Genomic DNA, 22,658 nt, shown 5'->3' on the forward strand with positions numbered 1-22,658 from the left:
CTTTTGTTCGGGAGGCAGCGCAATTTGGGCTACCGCTCTCAACATTTCACAAGCCAGAGCTCCAAAACCCTACTGCAAAATGGCCACCATCGGATTTATGTTTTTTTCTTTTCTGGGAGGCAGAAAAGTAACACCGACACCGACCGCCTGCAATCTGCCCGCTAGCTAGGGAAGCGCTGCACGGCTCTCATCCCGCAGAGCTACCTGCCACTGCGGAGCGGCGGGACCCGCTCGCCTCTCGAAACCTCCGCCACGGGAAAACGGTACAAAAAAAGAAAAATCTCTCTCTCTCTCTCTCTCCTAACGCGGATCATGCGAGGGACGTGACCGCTGCCAGCACCGGGGATGGAGCGCAAGGCGTTGGCGGCCCGCAGCACATGAGCCTCACCCGGCGGAGCCGGCGCGGCGCTCCCCGTGCGGCCCCGGGGCGGCCCCGCCGCCCGCCCGCGCCCCTCTCGCTCCGCCGCCGCCGTCGGGGGCCGTCACCCCGCGCCGACCCCGCTCCGGGCCGCCATCCCCCGCGCCGCCAGCGGGTGGCGCTCGAGGCCGGCGGACGGGCGGCGGCGGTGGCGGCGGCGCGCGGCGGCGGCGCGCCCCGGGCCGCCCGCGCCCTCCCAGCTCCCCCACCAGTGCACGAGTTTACCTCTAGAGGTCATCAGGCAGGATTTACGACTGGACAACAAAAGCACGTGATTTGAAGCCGTACCCCATATTTGGGTGCCTACGTAGGAGGGAACCAAGTACATGTCCCAGTCATTTCCATAATTCATCATAAATTGTGCAAGGGTGCTATAGACGCACAAAACGACCAAGAGCCACAAATCAAGCACACATATCAAAAAACAAATGAGCTCTTATTTTGTAAACTCATTTTGCGGTCGCTATCCAAATGGCCCGGACTACCAGTTACATAATTATGGAGATCACAGCTCGGTGAGCGAGCAATACAGGGACTCCGCCAGCATGCACTCCGGCAGGTACGGATACGGCTACAATGGCATGGACCTCAGCGTCGGGCGCTCCGCTTCCACCCACTTTGGTGCCAGCGAGAGAGCCCGCTCTTACCCGGCCAACAGCACCTCTGCCTCGACAGAGCCCAGGTACAGCCAGTCCGCGGCCGCTTCCCACTCGCCTCCCCCCGACCCCCTGCCCTGCACCGCCGTGGCCGCTTCGCCCGTCAGCGAGAGTCACCACGGGGTGAAAAACTCCCTGGGCAACTCCAGCAGCACTTCGTCCAATTCCAGCAGCAGCACGCACATCAGCAGGGACGGGGTTGGCACCTCGTCCGGCACCGAGGAAGACACTCCGGCGAGCAGCGAGCAGGCAAGTGCCCCGAGCGACCAAAGCACAGCACAGCCTTCCCAGCCCCAGATCTACCCCTGGATGCGAAAGCTGCACATAAGTCATGGTAAAGCAAATACCCTGTTCTTTCTTTATTTCTCTGGAGGAAAAGCAGGATTGAACGTAAAGCCGGTGTCAGAGCCGAGCCAGGTCGGGGAGAGGGGGAGAGGAGGGCGTGAGAGCGCGCAACCTCCGCTCCCTGCCCGGGAGGGCAGCGCCCGGCCCCGACCCAGCTCCCGGCCGGCTCGCGGGGAGCGGGGGACGGCGGGAGCCTTTCCCGGAGCGGGGCCGCTCCCGCCTCTGCCCTTCCGGGGGGACCCCTCCGCCGGGAACGGCGCTGCCGACCCTATTTGTGTCGCCGAGCCGAATCGAATAGAGAATGGCAGGGGGCGAGGAGGGCAGCTCTCACCGCCGGGAAGGCGCGGGGAAGGGGGCGGGGGTGTGGGGGAGCACCCCCTTGGCCGCGGGGAGCGGGCGGAGGGGCGCGGAGAGCCCCGGCCACGCTACCTGCCGCGCCCGGCCCGCCGGGGAGCGCCGGGGGTTCGCCGCCTCCCGGAGCTCCGCCGTGGGAAAGGGCTGCGCGCCTCCGCCTCGCTCCGCGGCCCCGAGAGCCCGGCGTGCACCGCAGGCGTCCTCCGCGGAGCCGAGCCGAGGGAGGAGAGAGAGGGATTCGCCTCGAAAACGCGCTAAAATCTCTGCTGTAGAAAGAGCGAAAGCAGAATCCGAGCGGAAACTTAGCACGGCCGCCAGATCCCCCCTCCCCCAAAGGCTTTTCTAAAGGGGCAGTAGGGGGAAACTTGTTGAGCATTTCTCCAGCCCAGCAACAAAACAGAGCGGGGCTGAGAATAACGGTCCTGGTGGCTCGGAGCTGCAGGGAGACACGAGAGCTCCACGTCGCTGCTGGGTATCTAAACGCTGTACTTTTCTCTTCCAGACAACATAGGGGGACCAGAAGGGAAAAGGGCTCGGACTGCTTACACCCGATATCAGACCTTGGAGCTGGAAAAGGAATTTCACTTCAATAGATACCTGACCCGCAGAAGAAGGATTGAAATAGCACATGCTCTTTGCCTCTCAGAGAGACAAATAAAGATCTGGTTCCAAAACAGGAGAATGAAATGGAAAAAGGATAATAAGCTGAAAAGTATGAGCATGGCAGCTGCAGGGGGGGCATTCCGTCCCTGAGCGTTTGATCAATTAAAAGTACTGAGCAGTATTAGCTGACCCTGCGTCTCATGTCAGTACTAAGTTGACTTTCTAAAACTTCCTTGTGTTACTTCTGTGAAGAAACCCTGTTCTTGTCGCCCTTATTCATCTTTTAATCATGAGCCTGTTTATTACCATTCTCTCGCGTGTATAAGTAGATCTGCTTTTATCGTACATTTCTTTGTCTTGAATGGCTTTGTCTTGAAAAAATAATAGATGTTTTAACTTATTTATATGAAGCGAGCTGTGTTACTTGAAGTAACTGTTAAAAAAAAAAGCAAAAGAAAAAAGAACAAAAAAAAAAAAAAAAGGAAAAAAAATGAGAGAGAGAGAAAGAAACCCTCCCCCGGTTTAGTACAAATGTTATGTGTTGCACTCAACCTGCTTAACTGTGCATGTGTGGTCAAGTGTTAATGTCTGTATAGCTCCAAGCTGTTAAAAATATTTTTATTCAAACTACCTATATAATTTCTGTGTAATTAATGCTGTCGTAGAGGTGAAATGATGAAATCAACTGAACTTGTCCTACGTGTAGTGAATAGTGAATCTGTGACGAAAACTGTGATTCCAAGCAGTATGTCCTTGCTGTGCCTTTGTATATGACTCTTTGCACGAACTCTTAGAAGTGGCTCTTATTAAGCGCAGCTTCTGTGATGTATGTTTTGGGTTGTTTTTTTTTTTTTTTTTTTTTTTTTTTGGTGAACAGTTACAAATATAGTCAAGGTCTGGCTGTCTGAGCAAACTGTGATCAGCTTTTTTTTTTTTTTTTTTGTATTTGTTTTTCAAAAAAAAAAACCTGACTGGAAATAGACAAAAAAAAAAAAAAAAAAAAAAAAGGACGATGATAATAATAATAATAATAATAAACTTTCTATTGTAAAGTTTTCGTGATCTGGTTTGTGCGAAGCGAGGAGCTGCGCTGCCTCTGCGCGCTCCACGAGCCCGAGCGCAGCTCGTGTGCGCGTTCACCTGGCTCGGGCTGCGCTGCTCCGGGAGAGCTACTTCTGCTGCAAAGTTGGAGCAGAAGTTCCTCCCTAATGGCCGCTCGCTAAGGTGGAAAGCCGCCTCGCAAGGACCGCGATCGACACCCTTTGTGGGCGAAGCAAGTGTTAGCTGGTCGCTGATGGCTGAAAAAACATGTGCTTTGTTAAAACACGCTGCTAACTCCGAGGCGTGTTCGCACCGCTCTAGGTTTTCTCCTGTGGTTGCCTTAAGTATCTTTGCAGGACGGCCACGTTAGAGCCCTCTGCGCCTATTAGTAACACTCGATCGCCACGTTCCCACTTTTAGCCCTTAACAGATTTTTTGGTTTTCTTCGCTACTACGGTTAGTTTTCTATAAGCGCGATGTTACTTACCCCGTCAGAGCTTGAATGGTTAACTCTTCCCAGCTTCTAAGAGCAACTACAGATTTGCACATTTACTGACTGGTTACATTGATGCCTTCCCTTAAAAGTTATAAAACAGTAAACTTTATAAGCCCCAGTTCCGGCTATATGACATTTGGGTGCCAAATGAATAGGGTTTTGTCTATGAATTAGATCGTAAAATCATCCATAGCACAGACAGATAGGCTCACTGGCTATAAAAAGTCACGTGGTGCCATTAAAGTAAGTTTTATGGTTTTGGGGAGTTGACATCCAACATTATATACCACATAACATATAATCTCACTGACGCTGGACTTCATTTGACTCTTTTGCAGGCTACGTGTGCCTCCTGGCCATTCACATTGTCACTTTTAGGTACAGAAGTATCCCAACCACAAGTTCTCAATACTGTGTGAAAAATGGCTCCCTGCAAGTCAAGGTAAGTTCTGTGCACAAGTTCCTTAAAGTTTATTTGTGCCGGGGGAGCCGAGGCTCCCGCTCGCTCTCTCTCTTCCCCTTCCCCTCTCCCTGCGCGGAGCCGCGGGGCTGTCCCCCCGCCCGGGGCAACGCACGCAGCCCCAGGTTGCGCGCAGTGCAGCGCAGTGCCCCAGCCCCGCTCCCGCGGCTGCCAGCTCTCTATTTTAGCGATCAAATCAAAGTAAACCACAATAAGCGACTTTGGCAGAGATGGATTTTGGGGCCTAGCTTTAATCACTTGGACTACCGCAGAAGATAATTACTTCCTTCGCTCCAATAGGCTCTCCAAGTTTGGAGAGGTTTTGTTTAGCAAGGAGTAGTTACTGCGGGCGATTAAAAAAAAGGGAAACAAAGTAGATAGGGCTTGATATGATCTGGGCAGTGCCTTCTGTAGGCATGATAGGGGTGGAGGCGTGCTGATATGGTAATCATCTTCGCACTGGCGAAATGTGTTGCACATCAGAGCAAGTATTAAAATGGCACGGGCCGCGCTGGAGTGCTTAAGATTCCTCTTTTCTGCAGTGGGTCGAGTAGGAGGCTGTAGCTATGTAGCTAAGTCCATCCTCGAGTGTGTGGTGTGCTTCGGCCGTGTGCATTTATAACGCTGCTGCAAGTTTTCTTTTTCTTTTTTTTCCAGCTCCCCTATGTAAATATACGACTATAAATGTTACTGAGCGATGCGCGTGTGTGCATGCATGTGCCGATCTGTGTGTACGCCTGTGTAAATCTGTGCACATGCCTCCGTTCATGCTCTATCGGTGTCTTTATGCGTACAAAGGGTGTGTACGTGTGTACACAGATATAAGTTACAGCGACTTTTTTTTTTTTTGTTACGCGAGCCAATTGACTGTAACTCCTAGCATTAATACCAGAGACCACAGGTCATTAGAGTACTTCAAATTATGAAATACGGGCTCGGTTTATTGAAGACTGTAAATATCCCCAATGCTCTGCTCTCTCCCTCTCCGCCTTATATTGCTGGCTGCCATTGTGGGGTAGGCCCCAGCTGCGTGTTTACTTCCACATTCTTTTTATTTAAGTGGACTGTTCTCACTAGAGTGTGATTACTCAGCAATAAACTTTATGGCCGGATTTAACTTCAGTCTTTGAATTTCCAGGACTTGAATGAAAGGGTGAAAGGAGCTCTGTCTCTCTTTGGTAGCTGCAAGGCCTGATCCTTACCCTCAGAGGGAGTGATCTCGGGGGTGTGACGGACCGGTGGGGGCCAGGGCGGAGATCTGAGAACGAGCTCCAAAATGCCTCTGTACCCAACCTCGCTGTGAGAACCTCGTTCTCCGCTCAGGTTTGGAGTAGAAGGGAATCAACGCAATCGCCTCTGCAGATTGCATTGTTTTCCTCGATGTGTCATAAACTCGAGTTTCAAGAAGAACGGGGAGGCGGGATGGGAGATGGGAGCCGGGCTTTGTTTGATGTTGCCCCTGCTATCCCATGGCCCGAGCGGTGCGGTGCGGGCTCTGTATGGCACTGTGAGCGGGGCAGGTCGTCGTGGACCTCTGCAGGGTCTTCCCAGGGTCCACCACCAGCATTGCTGACTGATCTCTTTTTATTTTCCATTCGTTTGCCTTAAATGTTGAAGAGACATTCGCATCTAAGGTTGGCTCAGCTAAAAGATTTCACCGTTTTACAAATATTTAATATTTGGAGTCAACCCCCAGTGTAAGATTAATGAAGTCCCAAGCCTTTGTGTCTGTGGATCGTTCTGTGAGCACTAAACAAACACATATGCATATACTTTGTATAAAAAAAATAATAATAAATGGGAAAGGCTTTAAAAGCACAGATCCAAATACACATTCGAAAATCATTTCCTTCATAAACAGCTGGGGATTTTATAGCTCGCTAGCTGTCAGTTTCATCAATAGGAATACCAGAAAGTTTTATACGATAGGCGTGCACTATATTATATTATATGCCATAAAATTTTTATAGTTGGAGGCAAAGGCATGCAAATGCTTTAAAACTTTGGGCTCTTTTCATATGCGGGTCCTTTTCCGCAGGAGAAACCTTTTCTTCTTACAGGGAACGATACTAGGCACAAACCGTTCCCGATTACCCAATACACAACAACATTGTGTTGCTTCAATTGCCTGCTAAATACACAAACACATCCACGTACACACCCGCTCAACTCATGCTTTAGGAACCTGGATGCCATCTCGGGTTGTAATGGTCCGCAGCGAAAAGATTCGCTCCTATTATTTTCGCATTTCTGAATGTGGTTTCTAGAGGATATTCTCGTAATGCTGTGGACAGAAATTCAAGCGCTAAGGGAAAGAAAAAGATCACAAAAGCCCATAAGCGTCTAAAGCCGCCTGTACCGCAAGAAACTCTCTAACAACAAGAGAAACTTCGCTGGAAATGACAACTTCTCAGTAGATTTTGGCCCTCGCCCGTACTAAGCAGAAGAGCTGAAGTCACTGCAAACCGAGAGCGCATTCAGATTTTGCAATTCACTTTGAAAATTCGGAATTCAAACAACTCCAGTCTGCCGAACTGTGCAAAAAATATTCCCAGATCCTAATTGTTTTCTGAGTGAAAAACATCACGGGGAATAATCGCCTGGAATCGAGAGAGCGGTCTTATCTGAGCGCTTTCCTTTTTTTTTTTTTTTTTTTTTTTTTTTTTTGGTGCTGTGTTTTGGGGATTAATGCGTGCGAGTTTGTTTTACTTTAGGCACAGCAAGTGGCGTTGAGCGCATTGAAATACAGTTTACTTAATCCTTTGAAAGAAATACTTGAGTGTAGTGTGTCATGTCTAAGCGTAGGGCCAATTAAAGATTAGGCAACTCTCTTAATGTGTGTAGCTAGTGACTTTGTAAGTCATAACTTTCTCTAAACCAGAAGTATAACAATTCGCTTGAAAGTCATCCGTAAATTACAGCTCTGCAGCGCTTTCTAAGCCCTGCGAACACCCTAATTGCAGAACATTACGGGGAAATTTTGATCCTGCCATTTCCTTACAGTTAATAAGTGTGTATCTGTGGAAGGGTGACAAAAGAAGGGTTTGCAATCTGCTCCATGGGAAATTGAATGGAACAGATCGTGAGGGGCGGATCAGGAGGTTTCGATTTCAAACCCTGGATACTGGAGCAATGCCTTTTCCCTCCCCGCAAATACAGATTTAACGCATTAGCTGCACACAGAAGTAAATCTCCTCACCAAGTTAAGCCATCTCTTCGCTTTCTCACTTCCTTTCCCTTCCTGCCCCCCAAATATCCCCAATTTGTTGTCAGAGCTGCTACCCAGAGCGCAAAAGAACTCAGCCCCCACTGCCGCCAGATCATCTTCGAAAATATTATTCCTTTTAAATTAAAGCATCCTCGCTAATGCCTCTCTGGAAGGCAAATACTCATGGACCATCGCAGTCACATGCTCGTGTGGCTGCACGCACAAACGATATCAAATCTGACACGGAGAGAGTGTAAAATTCGCAAGGATTTCGCTTTGTGGCACGCGTAAGGAATCTTTCCTGCAACCCCACCAAAAATGGCTTTTCAATAATAATATTTGCTATGAAGGTTATTGGGTAATTATTGCAATTTTGTGGAACAGTCCTTGCTTGAGGTGAAGTCTGTCTCCGGATAACAAATGGCAGCCCGTGCAGTTCACTGCCAGGTTAAGTAAATGCAGAAAAGATAAATCTGCACACCCTAGGAATCACCAGCAGAGCTCGCTTTAGACCAAGTTCACAGTCAACTCGTTTGCCTAGACAAGGCTTCGCAAACAATTAGAGTTGTTTCTTTATGCTTAAATCAAGGAGAAATGACTAAGACCCTCGCAGCAGAGAGCTGCGGCTTTTCCCCCAACGCCGGTCCCTACGTCCTTCCAATCTCACGCCCAGAACTTACCCAGCATTTCACCTGCAATTGTAACCAAATAGCGCCTTTGAGAACAGGCTTCCCTCCAACGCTGCCGAAAGGCTGTGCAAACTGATTTAACAGCACTTTACAAAGCTGCCAGGTTAAAGAAGAAAAAGAAGAAGGACGGGAAAAAAAAAAAGCAATAATTAAAAATGCAAAAGTATCCGATTTCTCAACAGCGAGAAGAAGGAAAGAGGAAAAAAAAAAAAAGCCCTTAGAATGCTGGGGGAAACGGCAGAACTATTGAAACAAACACTGCGAGTCTCTTACTCCTAAAAGAAGCTGCATAGCTTTTGTATATCTTTGTGGTTAAGGGCGTTACAACTGCAGGTCAAAAAGTTGAGGGTCAAAAGTTTACGTTTTGCACCACTCTTAGTCATTCGTCCAGACAGAGTTTGATGTCAATGTTATAGCCGAGATCTTGACTATCAGCACAAAAGATAAAATAGCTTTGAGTTACGTGTGTATCACAGTATGGACTCCAGGTGAACCCTACTGGCTGAATGACCTCAATTACCGAGGAAAGGATAGAAAATTCCTCTTTTCAAGAGTAATACACGTTGTATTTCATCTTGAATTATCGGCCACATTTGTGTCTGAATATCTCGGGCTCAGCGCGGCAGGTAAACACGCGTGTCCCCCCACCCCAGAGCTGCCGCTGCTTCCCAGGACCGGGGAGCGAAACGTTTCCCCTTGTTTATTATATCATAACCCGCTTTAAGAGGTTTAACGTTAAGCCTCCTCACTTTGCCAAACGGCAGGAAGATAAGATAGGAGCGGAGCAATTAACGCGTGGATCGATCCCGGCCGCGGCTTTGTTTTTGGCTCTCGTTTCTGTAGCACCCACTGAACTCCGCTTAACCGGGGCAGGACGCGGCCGTGCTGATGCGGGAGGGCTGTGCGTTCCGGCCGGAGGAGCTCGGGGCTGCGGGACGGCCTTCTGCTACCGCTGGAAAACGGTGCGGAAGAGCTGGCTGCCAAAGCCGAGATTTGGATGGGAGCTCCGAGCCTTCTGGAATTACCCGTCGCTTCCCAGAGGGATGGGGAGCGGCTAGGGTTGGTTTCCCTCCTCTCCTCAGCTAAAAAAAAAAAAAAAAAAAAAAAGAGTTTGGTGGAATTTGGGGGGAATTTCTTTGCGCGGAGTTGATTTCCACGTTGTTGGCGTTTTGTTTTGTTCCCAGCGCTGCCTCGGTGTTGAAGCCTTAGCTGAAGCTCTCGGCCAGGCTTGTCTGTGGGGAGAAGCGTCCGGCACCGCACGCGGAATCTCATTTGGGGAGAGGGGGGAGAGGAGACCACTGCAAATTACAGGTTGCAATGATGGGGATGAGGGGTCGCGGGGAGAGGGAGAGGGCATTCCGAAATATCCGCTAGCAGCTGTGAAAGGTATGGAGGAGGGGACAGTGCCACGAGGAAGGAAGTCAGAGAAAGAGCGCACCTCACCACCATCCGTGCATAGCTGCCTTTCGACCCCAAAGGCGGGAGCCTGTGCCGTCCCTCCACGCACGGGCTACGCGTGAATTATTTGCCAGGGACGCAGCCGGATCGTGGCAGCCTGGCGATATTTCTTGGGGACACATGCGCGTGGTGTAAGATTTCAGATTAGCCCGAGTTATTGCTGGAGGCTTTGCCCGCTGTACCTGCTGAAGCGCAGCAAGGTGTGCGAGCATTTGCTCGGCGTGGGGACGTCGTTCCCGAGTTCCTGCTGCTGCTCCCTTGCAGCGAGCCTTGGCACTGCCCGTTTGGAGTGCCTTCCCTCAGCGGAGATATTGTTTAACCTTTCACATCTAGAGTATTTATTTGGTGTAAGAGCAAAGCCTGATAACAAGCTAAAAGCCGTGGCCAAATATCTATTTTGTTAAAGAATAGCGGGCAGATTGTTTCCAAGAACAACAATGCGTCTTTGATGCACCCAGAACGAAAGCTGCTACTATAAGTGGGTTACTCAAGAGTAGGTGACGGAAAACCATTTGCTTCCTTACCAAAACAATTAGCCGCTCGGATTCCATATTTTTCAGTCTAGCCTAGGATAAAAATATCAATGAGAACATTTTCAAAGAAGCTGGAACTTCAGCTTCGGGAAGTACCGACTCTTTCGAATTGGTGTCTGAATGAGTCCCTTAAAAAGAAAAACAGTAAGGAAAAAAAAAAAAAAAAGGATCATTTGAGGCGAACTATCTCTTCCCTTCGTCTCCCCGCGTTCAGAACGCTTCTCTCCTGAGTGGAATCTCTGGCCCAAAGACCATTCATTTAAAATCCGGGCGCAAATCACATTTTACGTGTGTTTATTTAACCACTCCGGGACGGCGCGAGCACGGCCGCCGGACACCGCGTTGTTGGGAGCAGAAACGGTGCTGGGGGACTCCCCGCTTCTACACAACGCTGAACTTGGGGCCCAATGTGCGCGTCGCCCCAGTAGCGCCCTCGCGGAGCGAGCTGCGTCCCCGCGGAAGGCGGTAGCTGCCCCGGGGCTCTGCGGTTCTCGGGAACAAAGGGGGGAATACAGTCGATACATTCCATAACGTTTACATTTTCCCGCGATTTTTTTCTTAATTTTCCCTTAGAAGTATTGACCTGGGCAAAGCACCCCGCTATCTAAAAGACACTGTTATAGACCTTTTAGAAAAACTAAGTCCAAGGCCGAGGTGAACTTCAGGTCACCGCGTCTAACAAATATGAAAATGTCGCCTGGTGAAGGGCACGCCTTGTTATTTAACAAAGACTGTCAATGTGTAAGATTAATAAGAAACAAAATGCACACGGTGTCACTTTTCGGTCACTTTGAAACTCGGGACAGCCTCGCATTCAAGAGGGGAAAGCTGGGGCTAAATATATTCAAAATGGTTCAAATCAAATTCAACCCAGGCTGCGGGTGCGATCCTTCCTCCTTCTGCCCCTCTCTGTGGTGGGTGCCCGGGCATGGCGAAAGGTTGTCTTCTATTATTACCTTTGTTGTTTTTCTTCTTATTATTATTACTCTCCTCGTTCTTATCTCTCTTTTGTATTCCGTACGGTTTAGCCGCGGACACGGAGGGGAACGCGGTGTTTGCATGTTTCGAAAGAAAATGGGGGACCCCCTCACCCCCTCTTTGTGTATGCATGAAGCTGCTCTCCTTCGTGCATGGCAATTAACTCTCTCATTCTCAACTTAATTCCAGTGCAGTCCCCATCTCCTCCTCGGCCAGGAGCCCCCGGCTCCTTCATTGCTGATTAAAGGCTCCTTTCTGCAGCAAACCGAGCCCCCAGCCCCCCTGTAAAAATAAGGGACCCGGCCTGTTTTCCCTCTACTTTTCTTTCTTTGAGAGGTTAGGATGATGCTACAAGTTTGCAAAGGGAAGTACCGGGGAGGAAAAAAAAAAAAAAAAAAAAGGGTTTCAGAGATTGTTTATTACAGCCATAAATCTTGCAGTAAAATGTCGAAATGGCCGTGTGCAAGATAACACTTGGTGGTCTTGGCTGGGTTCTTGTTTATGATAACAAAACCACAAAGACATGGAACAGGCCTTTTGGAGGTCCTGCCTCAGCACATCTCCTCAGCCTGAGAGAACCCCGCAGAAACAGGCTGAGCCCGGCAGCTCGGGTCACCTTGCAGATTTACGGTCGTACACAGCACCGCATCCTTCTCCGTCCAACCGAGCGCCAGAGACACTCGGTAGAGAGGTGCAGCGGAACGAGTGTCCTCCGAGATCTAATCGCGGTAAATAATAGGAAGCAGAACCCGCTCAGCTCGCCGGCACAGAGCTGAGCCTACAAATCGGGACAGCGATTTTCGTTGTGTTTTATCGTGCCCCGGGAGCACGGAGCCTGCTGTTCCGAGCTAGCCATAGAGCCTCCGGACTTGCCTTATGCCGAGGATAACATGCCCGGTACCGCAGGGCAATGCATCTGGTGGCGGCCAGCAGGTATTTGTGCGTGCGTGAGCTCTGCGCCGGGAACGTGCTTTGGGCTTTGACAATCTTTTCTTTTATTCCTTTTTTCTTTTTTTTTCCCCTTCTTTCTTATTTTTATTTTTTTAAGGTAATTCAGGTGGAAGCTCCACTTTTTCCAATATGGGTTGCCGTGTTGTTTTCATTTTTATTTTTTAATAAAGCCATCTCCCCCTTTCTGCCCAACGTGTGCGGCTGCGTCTGTGCGCGTGTGTGTAACCGCATTTCCTCCCCACGCAGAGTAAATAGAGCAACTTATCTATTACCCCAGTTAAAGAGTTCCATAGATGTTCTGTTGGAAAGGAGTAAGTAAATGTGTTTTAACTCTCTTTACAAATTAGCCATTCGATATGAGCAGGAAATGAGTGATTGTTTAGATAAGTAGCCCAGTATGCCCAAGTGCTGGAAATGTTCGAACATCTTACGAGCCGCCTGCAGTGTGCGTGTGTCCGTGAGTGTCAAATACAGATCGATACTCCGTGTGCCTATTTGGTGGAATATATCTTCAAATGGAACTTTATTATCCGTGCCCATTATCTATGAAACGGCTAAAGACAATATTCTGAATTGTAAGCAGAGTAACTGTTAATGTCGTATCGTTGGGAGGGCGAGATATAAAACGCGTCGTATTTACGCCTGATATATTAGTTGTATTTACCCACACCGGAGGACGAGATTGCCCACTCCGCAATTATATTCTCAAAGGATGTGATAAATATTTCTGTGGATATATGCGCTTTCCTGTAAAGGACAGAAAAAAAAAATCGGAAAAGTTGGCTTCTAACTTCCAATCTACAAGAGTAGATGGCGTTCGATATTATTTTTTCCCCTTAGAATAAGAGCGTAATTAGTTTAACCATCAAATTTCAATTACCTAAGGTCAGGGCGGGTGCCTCTTTTCCCTCTGAGCTGAAAATATCGTTAACAGTCTCAGTTCCAGCAACGCAGCAGTGGCCGGGTGCCCTCTCCCTCCCTCGCCAGGCGTTCTGCGAAGGCGACAAAGATTTCTCTTGGAACAGAGAATTCAGAAATAGAGCCAGCACCAGGCACAGCGAAGCGACAGCCTTACTATTCGTAGCTGGAAAACGCAGCTCTGCGGGGAGGGATGTTCGCAGCGAGCCCTGCGGCGGCCGGTAGGAAGCGTTTATAGCACCGCACCGCCTTCCCTCGCCTCCCCGTTATTTCCCGGCTCCCCGTGTCCCCCACCCACACCCCACAAGACACGTAGGGGCTCCCCTCGGCCTTTCCGCGACGTCCGCGCTAACTTTGGGATCTGCTCCTCCAGCAAGCAGGCTGCAGGGGGGCGGGAGCTGTCGGCTCTCGGCCAGGGGAGCGGTCGCAGCTCGGGGAGGGGGCGAGGCGACCCCCACCCCACAGCCCCGACGGCAGCCGTTGGGTGATGGGTGCGTGCAGAACTATTGTGCAACGCCCCGCTCAGCTCCTGCCTCCCTCCCCGGGCTGCGTTCTGCTTCCCCTGCCCGCTTACTGACACGAAAGAAAAGAAAAAAAAAAAGATGACGAGGGTGAGGACTGTCAGTTCTGGATTAGTTTTATCTTGCTTGACACCGCGAGTGCCGGCCGCAGACCGATCAAGGGGAGGCGGTGATGCCGTTGAGCGGCGGGCTCGGGGCGCGGCGCGGCCCCGGAGGAGGCGCCGGGAGCGGCCCCGCGTTGGGGCCGCGGGCGCGGAGGTGCCCTACGGCCGCTCTCCCTCCTTCCATTTCCTGATCCGGGGTCCGCGGCCCCGCGCGGTAATTGGCGCAGGCGGTCAGGTGGTGATGGTGTGTCGGGGTGCGCGCGTGTGTGTGTGTGTGTGTGTGTGCGCGCTCCAGGGGTGGGAAGAGAGGAAGGGAGGGGAGTGCGGCGGGGAGGGGGAAGCCGGAGGCCCAAACTTTGGCAGCGGCGAGCACTTGACAGCGGCGGGAGGGGGGAGAGGGAGGGAGTGGAAGGGGGGGGGTGGGGGGGAAGGGGAGGGGCCTCGCCGAGCCCAGAAAAACGACAACGCGAGAAAAATTAGTATTTTTGCACTTCACAAATTAATGACCATGAGTTCGTTTTTGATAAACTCCAACTACATCGAGCCCAAATTCCCTCCCTGCGAGGAGTACACGCAGCACAGCGGCAGCGCCGGCAGCTCCGCCAGCTACCACCCGCACCACCCGCACCCGCACGCCCCGCCGCCGCCGCCGCCGCCGCCGCCGCCGCACCTGCACGCCGCGCACCCGGGCCCCGCGCTGCCCGAGTACTTCCCGCGGCCCCGCCGGGATCCCGGCTACCAGGCTCCCGCCGCGCCGCCGGGGCCGCCGGGGCCGCCTCCCGAGGCTCTGTACCCGGCGCAGGCACCCTCCTACCCCCAGGCGCCCTACAGCTACAACAGCGCCGGCAGCGCCGCCCCGGGCCCCGAGCAGCCGCCCCCGGGCGCCTCTCCGCCGCCGCCGCCGCCGCCCGCCAAGGGCCACCCCGGGCCGGCCCAGCCCCTGCTCCCCGGCCATGCCCTGCAGCGCCGCTGCGAAGCGGCCCCCGCCGCCGGGGCCGGCACCGGGCCGGGCTGCGCGTTGCTGCCCGACAAGAGCCTGCCCGGGCTGAAGGGGAAGGAGCCGGTGGTGTACCCTTGGATGAAGAAGATCCACGTGAGCACGGGTGAGTCGCCCGGGGCAGGGGGAGGCCGGGATGAGCCTGCAAGGAGGGAAAGGGGGGGAGGGTGCTCCCGGGGCCGGGATGGGTCGGTGCGTGTGTGGCTGTTTTTTTTTTTCTTCCTCCCTCCGCGTTTCCTACTAAAAAAAAAAAAAAAAAAAAAGTGAGAAACCTTTTGTATCCGGGGTCCTTTATCAAAAGATTTACGAGACGCCAAACTGTTAGGGCAGTAATTATAGCCCCCATAAATTTAATTGCCCTTCAGTGGCTCTGGGCCATGTGTCTTTGAAGCTTTTCTTCTAACCCAAATGCCCATCACCATTTTTTATTGCTCCTCGATTGTCCCCGCTGCCGATAGGCTGCGAAACAATTTTTCTTGCCGTTATGTATCTGATTTGAACCCGGTGTCAAGTTATCCTCTAATGACGATGTTCCATCGCTCCCTCCCTTCTCTCCTCTCCTCTCCGCGTGTCCGTGGGTGCACGTTCAGTCAACCCCAACTACAGCGGCGGGGAGCCCAAGCGGTCCCGCACCGCCTACACCCGACAGCAGGTCCTGGAGCTGGAGAAGGAGTTCCACTTCAATCGCTACCTGACCAGGAGGCGACGCATCGAGATCGCGCACACGCTGTGCCTCTCCGAGCGCCAGGTCAAGATCTGGTTCCAGAACCGGCGCATGAAGTGGAAGAAGGACCACAAGCTGCCCAACACCAAGATGCGCTCCTCCAACCAGCCCTCGCTCGGCCAGCAGCAGGCCAAGGCACAGACACAGGGCCACCCCCGCCCGCTCGACGGGGCTGCTCCCAACGCGGCCGCGCTATAAAGGGGTTATCGTTATGATTATTTTTTTTTAATATATAGATCTCTATTTACCTATCTATTGGGGTTGTGCGGCCGCCCGCGCTGGCGGCTGGCCCTTGGGACCACACAACTGTGTAAAACAAAGCAGGAGCAGGGAAAGGAGGACGAGACGTGCCCAGGGACGGGCACACGTTGAAACCAAAACCCGGACTATTGCCTACATTGTATATAGATAATGGTTCCATGCCCATCATTTTTTTTCTATTTATGGAAACCCTCTCTTGCCCTCGCTGTAAGAGTGCTGGATGCTGTCACGGACGAATTCTCTGTACCTATGACGGACTCCGTTTTGTTTCGTTGTTGTTGTTGTTTTTTTTTTTTTTGTGGGTTTTTTTTTTTGGTTGATGATGATGTTGGTTTTTTTTTTTTTGTTTTGTTTTTAATAGAGAACACTTTACAAAACAAAAGACAGTTCAAACAAAGCCGGGACCTCGGGGGACGCCCGCGCGAGGGCACTGACTGGAGTGGCGTGGGCCGAGCGTGGTCGTGGGCTTGAGGGGCACACACGGACCCACGCGGCACAGAGCGGACGCGTTCACCTCGGGTTAAAAACTTAGGGGAAGCATCCTTTCGAGCCGTGTTTGTGTACCGGCGGTAACTTAGCCGGGTTTCGGTGTAACCCCGCAGTAGCTGTGATATATGAGTTTTTCTCCACATTCCCTATTGCATTTATTTAAAAAAACAAACGCTATAAAGGCTGTCGCTGTCTTCATATTTGGCACCGTCTAAATCGTTTGGGTCCATGTACAATTTGTGGATTTTTGGTGTAATGTATACAGTGCCAGATGCTGGTAATAAAGAGTACTCTGTACAAAAGAATTAAACGCTTGAAACACACACACGTCCACTCCGTGCTGTTTCGTACACCTTGTACTCTGCTGCTCCCGGCACCAGGAGTGGAAAACAACGGCTCAAAGTGTTGGTGTAACTTGGGATTCGCTCTGTCAATACGGTTATGGTTGCTTAAGTGTAGCGCAAAGCGTCCTCCGTCCCAACTGCTGTCTGTGGGCAGAGCGCTGCGGGACGGGGAAAGCTCTTTCTGTACCGCACGGGGAACCATGTTCCCTGTAGAACTCGGGACAGAACCAGTCCGGTCCATCGCCGGACGCTGATCCCGTTTCCACTGCGCTAAAAGAGGAACTGAGCTGCTGCTGGGAGCCAATGAGCTCCCATGGCGGATTGTGCTGGAGGATAAGTCCCACAAGCTCGCCACGATAACACTGTAAATCTGTAGCCAGCCGTGATTTATTCGTTCGTTTTCTTCCTATTGTGATTCCTCAATTGGCCAGCACTTCTGAAAGGAAATACATGGGCGGTAACCTGAAGTTTCTCTATCTGCCTTCTTCTCTTCCTTTATCTTTCTTTTACCTTTCTTTCTTTCTTTCTTTCTTTCTTTCTTTCTTTCTTTCTTTCTTTCTTTCTTTCTTTCTTTCTTTCTTTCTTTCTTTCTTTCTTTCTTTCTTTCTTTCTTTCTTTCTTTCTTTCTTTCTTTCTTTCTTTCTTTCTTTCTTTCTTTCTTTCTTTCTTTCTTTCTTTCTTTCTTTCTTTCTTTCTTTCTTTCTTTCTTTCTTTCTTTCTTTCTTTCTTTCTTTCTTTCTCTCTCTCTCTCTCTCTCTCTCTCTCTCTCTCTCTTTCTCTCTCTCTCTTTCTCTCTCTCTCTTTCTCTCTTTCTCTTTCTCTTTTTTCTCTTTCTCTCTTTCTCTCTTTCTCTTTCTCTTTTTTCTCTCCCTCCCTCCCTCCCTCCCTCCCTCCCTCCCTCCCTCCCTCCCTCCCTCCCTCCCTCCCTCCCTCCCTCCCTCCCTCCCTCCCTCCCTCCCTCCCTTCCTTCCTTCCTTCCTTCCTTCCTTCCTTCCTTCCTTCCTTCCTTCCTTCCTTCCTTCCTTCCTTCCTTCCTTCCTTCCTTCCTTCCTTCCTTCCTTCCTTCCTTCCTTCCTTCCTTCCTTCCTTCCTTCCTTCCTTCCTTCCTTCCTTCCTTCCTTCCTTCCTTCCTTCCTTCCTTCCTTCCTTCCTTCCTTCCTTCCTTCCTTCCTTCCTTCCTTCCTTCCTTCCTTCCTTCCTTCCTTCCTTCCTTCCTTCCTTCCTTCCTTCCTTCCTTTTTTCATTTTTTGTGACAGTTTTGAAATGTATTGAGAACCTTACCAGTGACACGAAATTGGGCACTGCTCAAAAGTTTCCCTGACCGAGTTTCTCCATACGACGGGGACAAAATGGGGAGCGATGAGCCTCATAAGGCTTTCCCAGCCTGAGAGATGGTAGCACAGCTCTGGAAAGGAGCTCCTGAGCCATACTTCTCCCAGAGAAAGGCCGGAAGCCAGGACTTAGTTACTTACCACATCCACCCGAGAGGGATTTGGGATCCCAGTGGTAGAGCACGGTGCTCATCCCACCGGGGGGGCACCCATTGGGACCCCGAGAGCATCGCAGCCCACCCGAGGAACACAGAGCGCCTCGGTGAGAAATGTAACGTGTCACTGGAGGGGTATGCTCAGCACCGCAGATATGGCGTTGTAAACACACTGAACAAACACTGCCGTCTCCGAGGCTGGCCAACGAGCAGGCCCGAGGAGCGCTCCTACTCAGTGCTGTGTGCTAAGCCCCACGTCCCAGCCGCCCCCTCCGAGAGGGAGAGGGATACAGCTGGAAGAAGGCAGCCGCTATCTGCGGGCGTGCAGCTTCTCGTTTTGTTTATTGCTCGAATCCCTCCACGTATCTCGAGCCAAAATTAGCACAAGCGAGCAAAATTCCAGCTGAAACGTATTAACTGGCAGTGCGGGGTCGCTTTGGTGTGCAGCCTTTGCGTATAAACCTGGTTTGTCCCACTGAAAAGAGAAATGAAATCACGCTGCAAATAGCAATTTTAGCGAGAACCATTAATCACCTCCTACAATAAATACTTCTTTGTAATTCAACAGCGGTTCTGAAAGCCATTCTCTTGGAAAAGTCTGTGAAGACGCAAAGGATTTTCCTGGAGAGAAAAAAAAAAAAAGTGGTCATGTGTAAAGACACCGCATCTCGGCTGTCTGCTAAAAAAATGTACACTCTCTCGGTGGAGATAGAGCAGCGGACTGCAAAATGCCCCACGGTCGATTTTCGTCGTTTAAGGTAAATTTTCCTTTTTCTCCCTTCCCCCCCACCCCCCCACCCTCCCAACCCCGGTCCTTTGGGAGAGGCGCGATGCTGCTGGGCCGGGAGCCCTCTGCTCCCGCTTCTAGCCCGCCCGGCTTACAATAACTTCCAAAATTACATCGTCCGCCTTAAATTCTCGCATTGTGCTCCCTTTGCTAGGGCAACCAGGAGTTCACCGAGAGGACAAATTTTCTATCCCATTAATTGTTTTTTTTAGAGGAGCAGACTGACCCTTCAAACCCTTGACCTTTAAAGACAGTATTCTTTTTAAGCCGGCGCTCGGACCGCAATGTCTCTTTCTCTCCCTCCCTCTCCCTTGCTCTCCCCTGTCTCTCACACACGTATTTATCTGCTCTCACCACAAAGGCGAGCGCGGCCCAAAACGCCGCAAGTGGAAGTTTGTCAATATCTCAAAGAAAGACAAAATCACCTCGGAGTCAATTTAATGGCCGCAGGGAACGCCACGCCGTTAACCCCGCTCCCCACCTCCCCTCCACCCACCAAGAAAAATGGGAGTTTGCCAAGGTCTCCTTCCCTGTTCTTCCGCAATCTCTGCTATACCTGGTGTTTTATTACAGGGGGAACTCGGCTGTGACAAGCGCCTCGTGGTATTTAATAACTAGAGCCATTCCGCATTGGAGGATTACTCAATCCTGTGACTTTTTTTATTTTTTTAATTTTTTATACTTTTTTTCCAAGGTGCTATCGTCCCACAGACCGTTTCTCAGTGTTAATAACGGGGCAGGGATGGGGGGAGCCCTCACACAGGCAGAGGTTTGACGGAGAGACCCCGACCCTCCCGTCCCCCCGCAGAGCCCTGGCCCCGCACCAGGACCCTAACCGGGTTGCTCCGTCCCTCCGCTGCTCCCGGAGTTCCCCCACACCCTCGGGCAAGTGGGAGCACGGGTCGGGGCCGCAGCCTCCCCGGAGATGACACTCCCGCGGGGGTCTCCCGGGGCCGTCCCCACGGGCAAACCCGGCCCACGCGGGACCGAGATCCGGTGCTTCCCGCGTGGGCAGGGGGAGCTCCACGACCGCCTCCCTCCCCAACCCCCCGCCGAGCTCAGGAGCCCTCCTGGCTCCGCCCGGGGCCGTGCGAAGGGAGATTGACCCTCGTTGTAAGGTAGCCCGGGTGCTTGGGAGGGGTGGTGGGGACCACCCCGGTACTCTCATCGCCAGCAGCATTTAGCCCCCCCATCCCCCTCGCAGTACTGCACCCTGCCCCATGCACCGAGGCTCTGGGATCGGCTCACTGCTGTGTGTGCGCGTGTTTGGGAGGGGGGATGTTGCAGGGCTGCCCCATCCCGCCACAGAGCGGGGCGAGCCCATATTATTCATGTCCCAGCGCTCTCCCTAGGAACTGAGGAGCTGTCAAAGGCAGCAGAGATAGGGGACCGAGTACAGGATCCCTGCGCTCGCAGATAAAGGTGTTGCGTCTGTTCTGGGGGAGATATTGAAATTTTAATCTTCAGGGTCACGTGACTCATTAAATAATTAATGCAGATAGTCAGGAATGGATCTGTGGCCGTCAGTTCTCACTAGGAGTGATTCTCTCACAAGTGAAACTCAACTCCTTATTACTGGAGTTTGTTTTTCTTTCTTTTTTTTTCATTTTTTTCTTTCTTTTTTTTTTTTTCTTTTCCCTTTAAAAAACCCACCTGATTTATCTTGAAAGATTCTAAACTCCTTAAGCAAGCAGTAGGGTCTGTGTTGGTAAGTAGGGAGTGCGTCTTTCTAGCTTGATGACTTTAATTGTTTGTGCTTGCTTTGTCTGCTGAGCCTTTGCTTAACAAGTTTAATATTTAGAAATGTTGAATCTTTGTTTTCGCTGCCTTGTGGTCACATTACGGCGTTTGGTGATTAAGCGTTACCGAGGCGAACACATTTGATAATGTTCTAATTCACACTGCGGAGGGCTGGGTGCCACCGTGCAGGAGGACCTGCTTTGTTCCATTTTCCCGGCGCTAATAAATCACCGGCTCCTAATGCGGGGCCAAAAAAAGCGATGGAGAGGCTGCGAGCATTGTAAAGGAAAAGTCACGGGCGAATTTCTCTATGACTCATTAGTCTGAACGATTTATGTACGAACTTAAAGTGGCGCAATGAATATTAGAGTTTGGGATAACAACAAATTAAAAAAAAATGTCGTAGCGTTTGTAAAGTGCTTTATTGCTACTTAGCAACTCTTTCAAGAGGAAGCGTAGTTTAAAGGGCTGTGGCAGCGTAATATATGGCGGTGTGACTTAATAGCTCCAAAATAAATAACAGAAAGTCGCTGGCACCGTTTGTAGATACATACTCCATATTTAACACGAGTGGGGCAGCCCGGTCCCGGCGCTCTTGATCGATGCCGATGTCCGCTCGCAGCGCGGCTGTCGATGAGGGGTCAGGGCGGGGAGGTGCGGTGCGGGGTGCCCTCTGCGCGGGGCGGAACGAGCGCCGGGGGCAGCCCCGCTCAGGTCGCGGCGGAACTTGCCATGTTCTTCGGTGTTTGCCAGGAGATTCTAGCAGTCAGCGCTCAGAAATTTATGAGACGGCAATAAACAGCTTAGGAGGCTATTATTGCATGATTTTATGTAGGCTGGAGTTCAACACCAAATTTAAAATTATTAGAGTAATTATGGGACTACTAAATTACCAAAGCAAAGTATCTGCTGGAAAAGTTCTCCCAAGACAGGCTTAATATTTCCAGGGCTCAGAAGACATTCTTCTGCGAGAACTGTGTTATTTAATTATTAGCATTTACATTTACTGACAATTTTCAGACGCGTTAGACGGCTTTTATTAGCAAGAATGAATAGAAGGAACACGTTATTACATCTGACAAATTCATACGTAAACGTGATTCAGTAAGTGGCACCCGAATAATCTGACTATTGTCTCTTTGGATTGTGCAATGTTGTTTATTTTAGGGGAAGAGAGGCCGTCCAGTTTTCTCCCAGTCTGGTGGCTTTCAGCGTTGGTGCTCTCGTGTTGTTCTTTTTTTTTTTTTTTTTTTCTCTCTTTTTTTTTTTTTCCCCTAAGCCTTTCGGGCTCGATGCTGCTTCGGCGAAGTCAATTATCAGCCTCTTCCTGCGCTACTGGGGCCAGGATCGGGCCCCGCTCCCTGTTTGAATAAGAGCCCAACCACAATACGCTCCGCATTGAAACTGGAACTCGTTCCGCGTTTTATTCAACAGAGATGAACACCACTGGTTGTGTTTAATGTCTGTTCTTGATTAAATGATCCTAAACAAAGGTTTCCCAGAGGAAAATAAAGCAGACATTCATGTAACAAGAGTTTGGAATGACAATATTTCCAAACACTTGGAGACAGAAGGCATAGCTGTCTACGGGAGGGGGGGGGGGGTTGGAAGAAAAAAAAAAAAAAAAGAGCCCCACGCTTTTATTTCTCAGCTAGCAGCTCTCCTCTCCCCGCCGGAGAGTTGCGGCCGTGCGGGGCCGTCCCGGCACTGCCCACCCCGCCCGCGGGCGGCCGAGAGCCGGCCCTGCTCCCCCCGTTAAGGCGTTGTTTGTCGCTTGTTTGCAGAGCGCCCGGCACCCCGAAAACCCCACAGCGGGCAGCGGCAGCGCTCCGGCCCCGGCCTCGGCGGTGGGACGAGGTAAGGACCGGGGCCGGCCCTGTGCCGGCCTCGTACCTGCGAGGGTTGGTGAGAAATATTTAACCGAGCCGGGGGTTCGGTGCGGTGGATCGCCTCTATTCATCTTCCTCCGCTGCGAATGCGCGTGTCCGGGCAGACAAAGCAGCGTGCGGGACACAAGCGCCCGAGCCCTTATAAAGGCGCTGGGAGCAGGAAGGATGCGAAGTCGTGCGAGGAGCCAAAGAGCTAGAGGATTTCTTT

At 51.2% G+C, this 22,658-nt stretch overlaps 3 protein-coding genes across 9 annotated transcripts in view; all 3 read left to right on the top strand.

Annotated features, from left to right (window-relative positions):
* HOXA3 (homeobox A3) overlaps positions 1-22,658 on the top strand; it is a 44,357-nt gene that overhangs the window by 7,178 nt on the left and 14,521 nt on the right. The window contains exons 2-4 of one of the 6 annotated variants that reach the window (XM_065752915.1): positions 4,252-4,355; positions 5,512-12,172; positions 18,603-18,792. The gene's annotated coding sequence lies outside the window, so the exon portion shown is untranslated. Of the gene's footprint in view, positions 1-3,223; positions 3,874-4,251; positions 4,356-5,511; positions 12,173-18,602; positions 18,793-19,907; positions 20,530-22,345; positions 22,419-22,658 lie in introns of those variants that run through there. The other 5 variants (XM_065752918.1, XM_065752916.1, XM_065752917.1 and 2 more) reach the window with 5 other exon arrangements.
* On the top strand, positions 654-3,138 carry HOXA5 (homeobox A5). Of its 2 annotated transcripts, XM_065752934.1 has the most exons (3): positions 655-1,100; positions 1,245-1,408; positions 2,276-3,138. In XM_065752934.1, the coding sequence occupies exons 1-3, from the start codon at positions 847-849 to the stop codon at positions 2,524-2,526; spliced, it is 669 nt and encodes a 222-aa protein (XP_065609006.1). In that variant the 5' UTR covers positions 655-846; the 3' UTR covers positions 2,527-3,138. The 2 variants fall into 2 exon arrangements, with proteins under 2 accessions (XP_065609005.1, XP_065609006.1); XM_065752933.1 differs by having other exon boundaries at positions 654-1,408.
* On the top strand, positions 14,169-16,006 carry HOXA4 (homeobox A4). The gene is made up of 2 exons (XM_065752932.1): positions 14,169-14,836; positions 15,321-16,006. Exons 1-2 carry the CDS (start codon positions 14,236-14,238, stop codon positions 15,650-15,652), a joined length of 933 nt encoding a protein of 310 aa, XP_065609004.1. The 5' UTR covers positions 14,169-14,235; the 3' UTR covers positions 15,653-16,006.

This window comes from Cyrtonyx montezumae, unplaced genomic scaffold (genome assembly GCF_038088225.1).
Source record: "Cyrtonyx montezumae isolate F1298 unplaced genomic scaffold, pur_monq_1.0 scaffold_8, whole genome shotgun sequence".
Taxonomy (NCBI): domain Eukaryota; kingdom Metazoa; phylum Chordata; class Aves; order Galliformes; family Odontophoridae; genus Cyrtonyx; species Cyrtonyx montezumae.

What these genes read in the sequence shown, in the direction of transcription:
- HOXA4 (XM_065752932.1), top strand. Translation starts at nt 14,236, where the DNA reads ATGACCATGAGTTCGTTTTTGATAAACTCCAACTACATCGAGCCCAAA. An exon ending in GAAGATCCACGTGAGCACGG is followed by an intron (nt 14,837 to 15,320) that starts GTGAGTCGCCCG and finishes GTGCACGTTCAG; the next exon opens with TCAACCCCAACTACAGCGGC.
- HOXA5 (XM_065752933.1), top strand. Translation starts at nt 847, where the DNA reads ATGAGCTCTTATTTTGTAAACTCATTTTGCGGTCGCTATCCAAATGGC. An exon ending in AAAGCTGCACATAAGTCATG is followed by an intron (nt 1,409 to 2,275) that starts GTAAAGCAAATA and finishes TTTCTCTTCCAG; the next exon opens with ACAACATAGGGGGACCAGAA.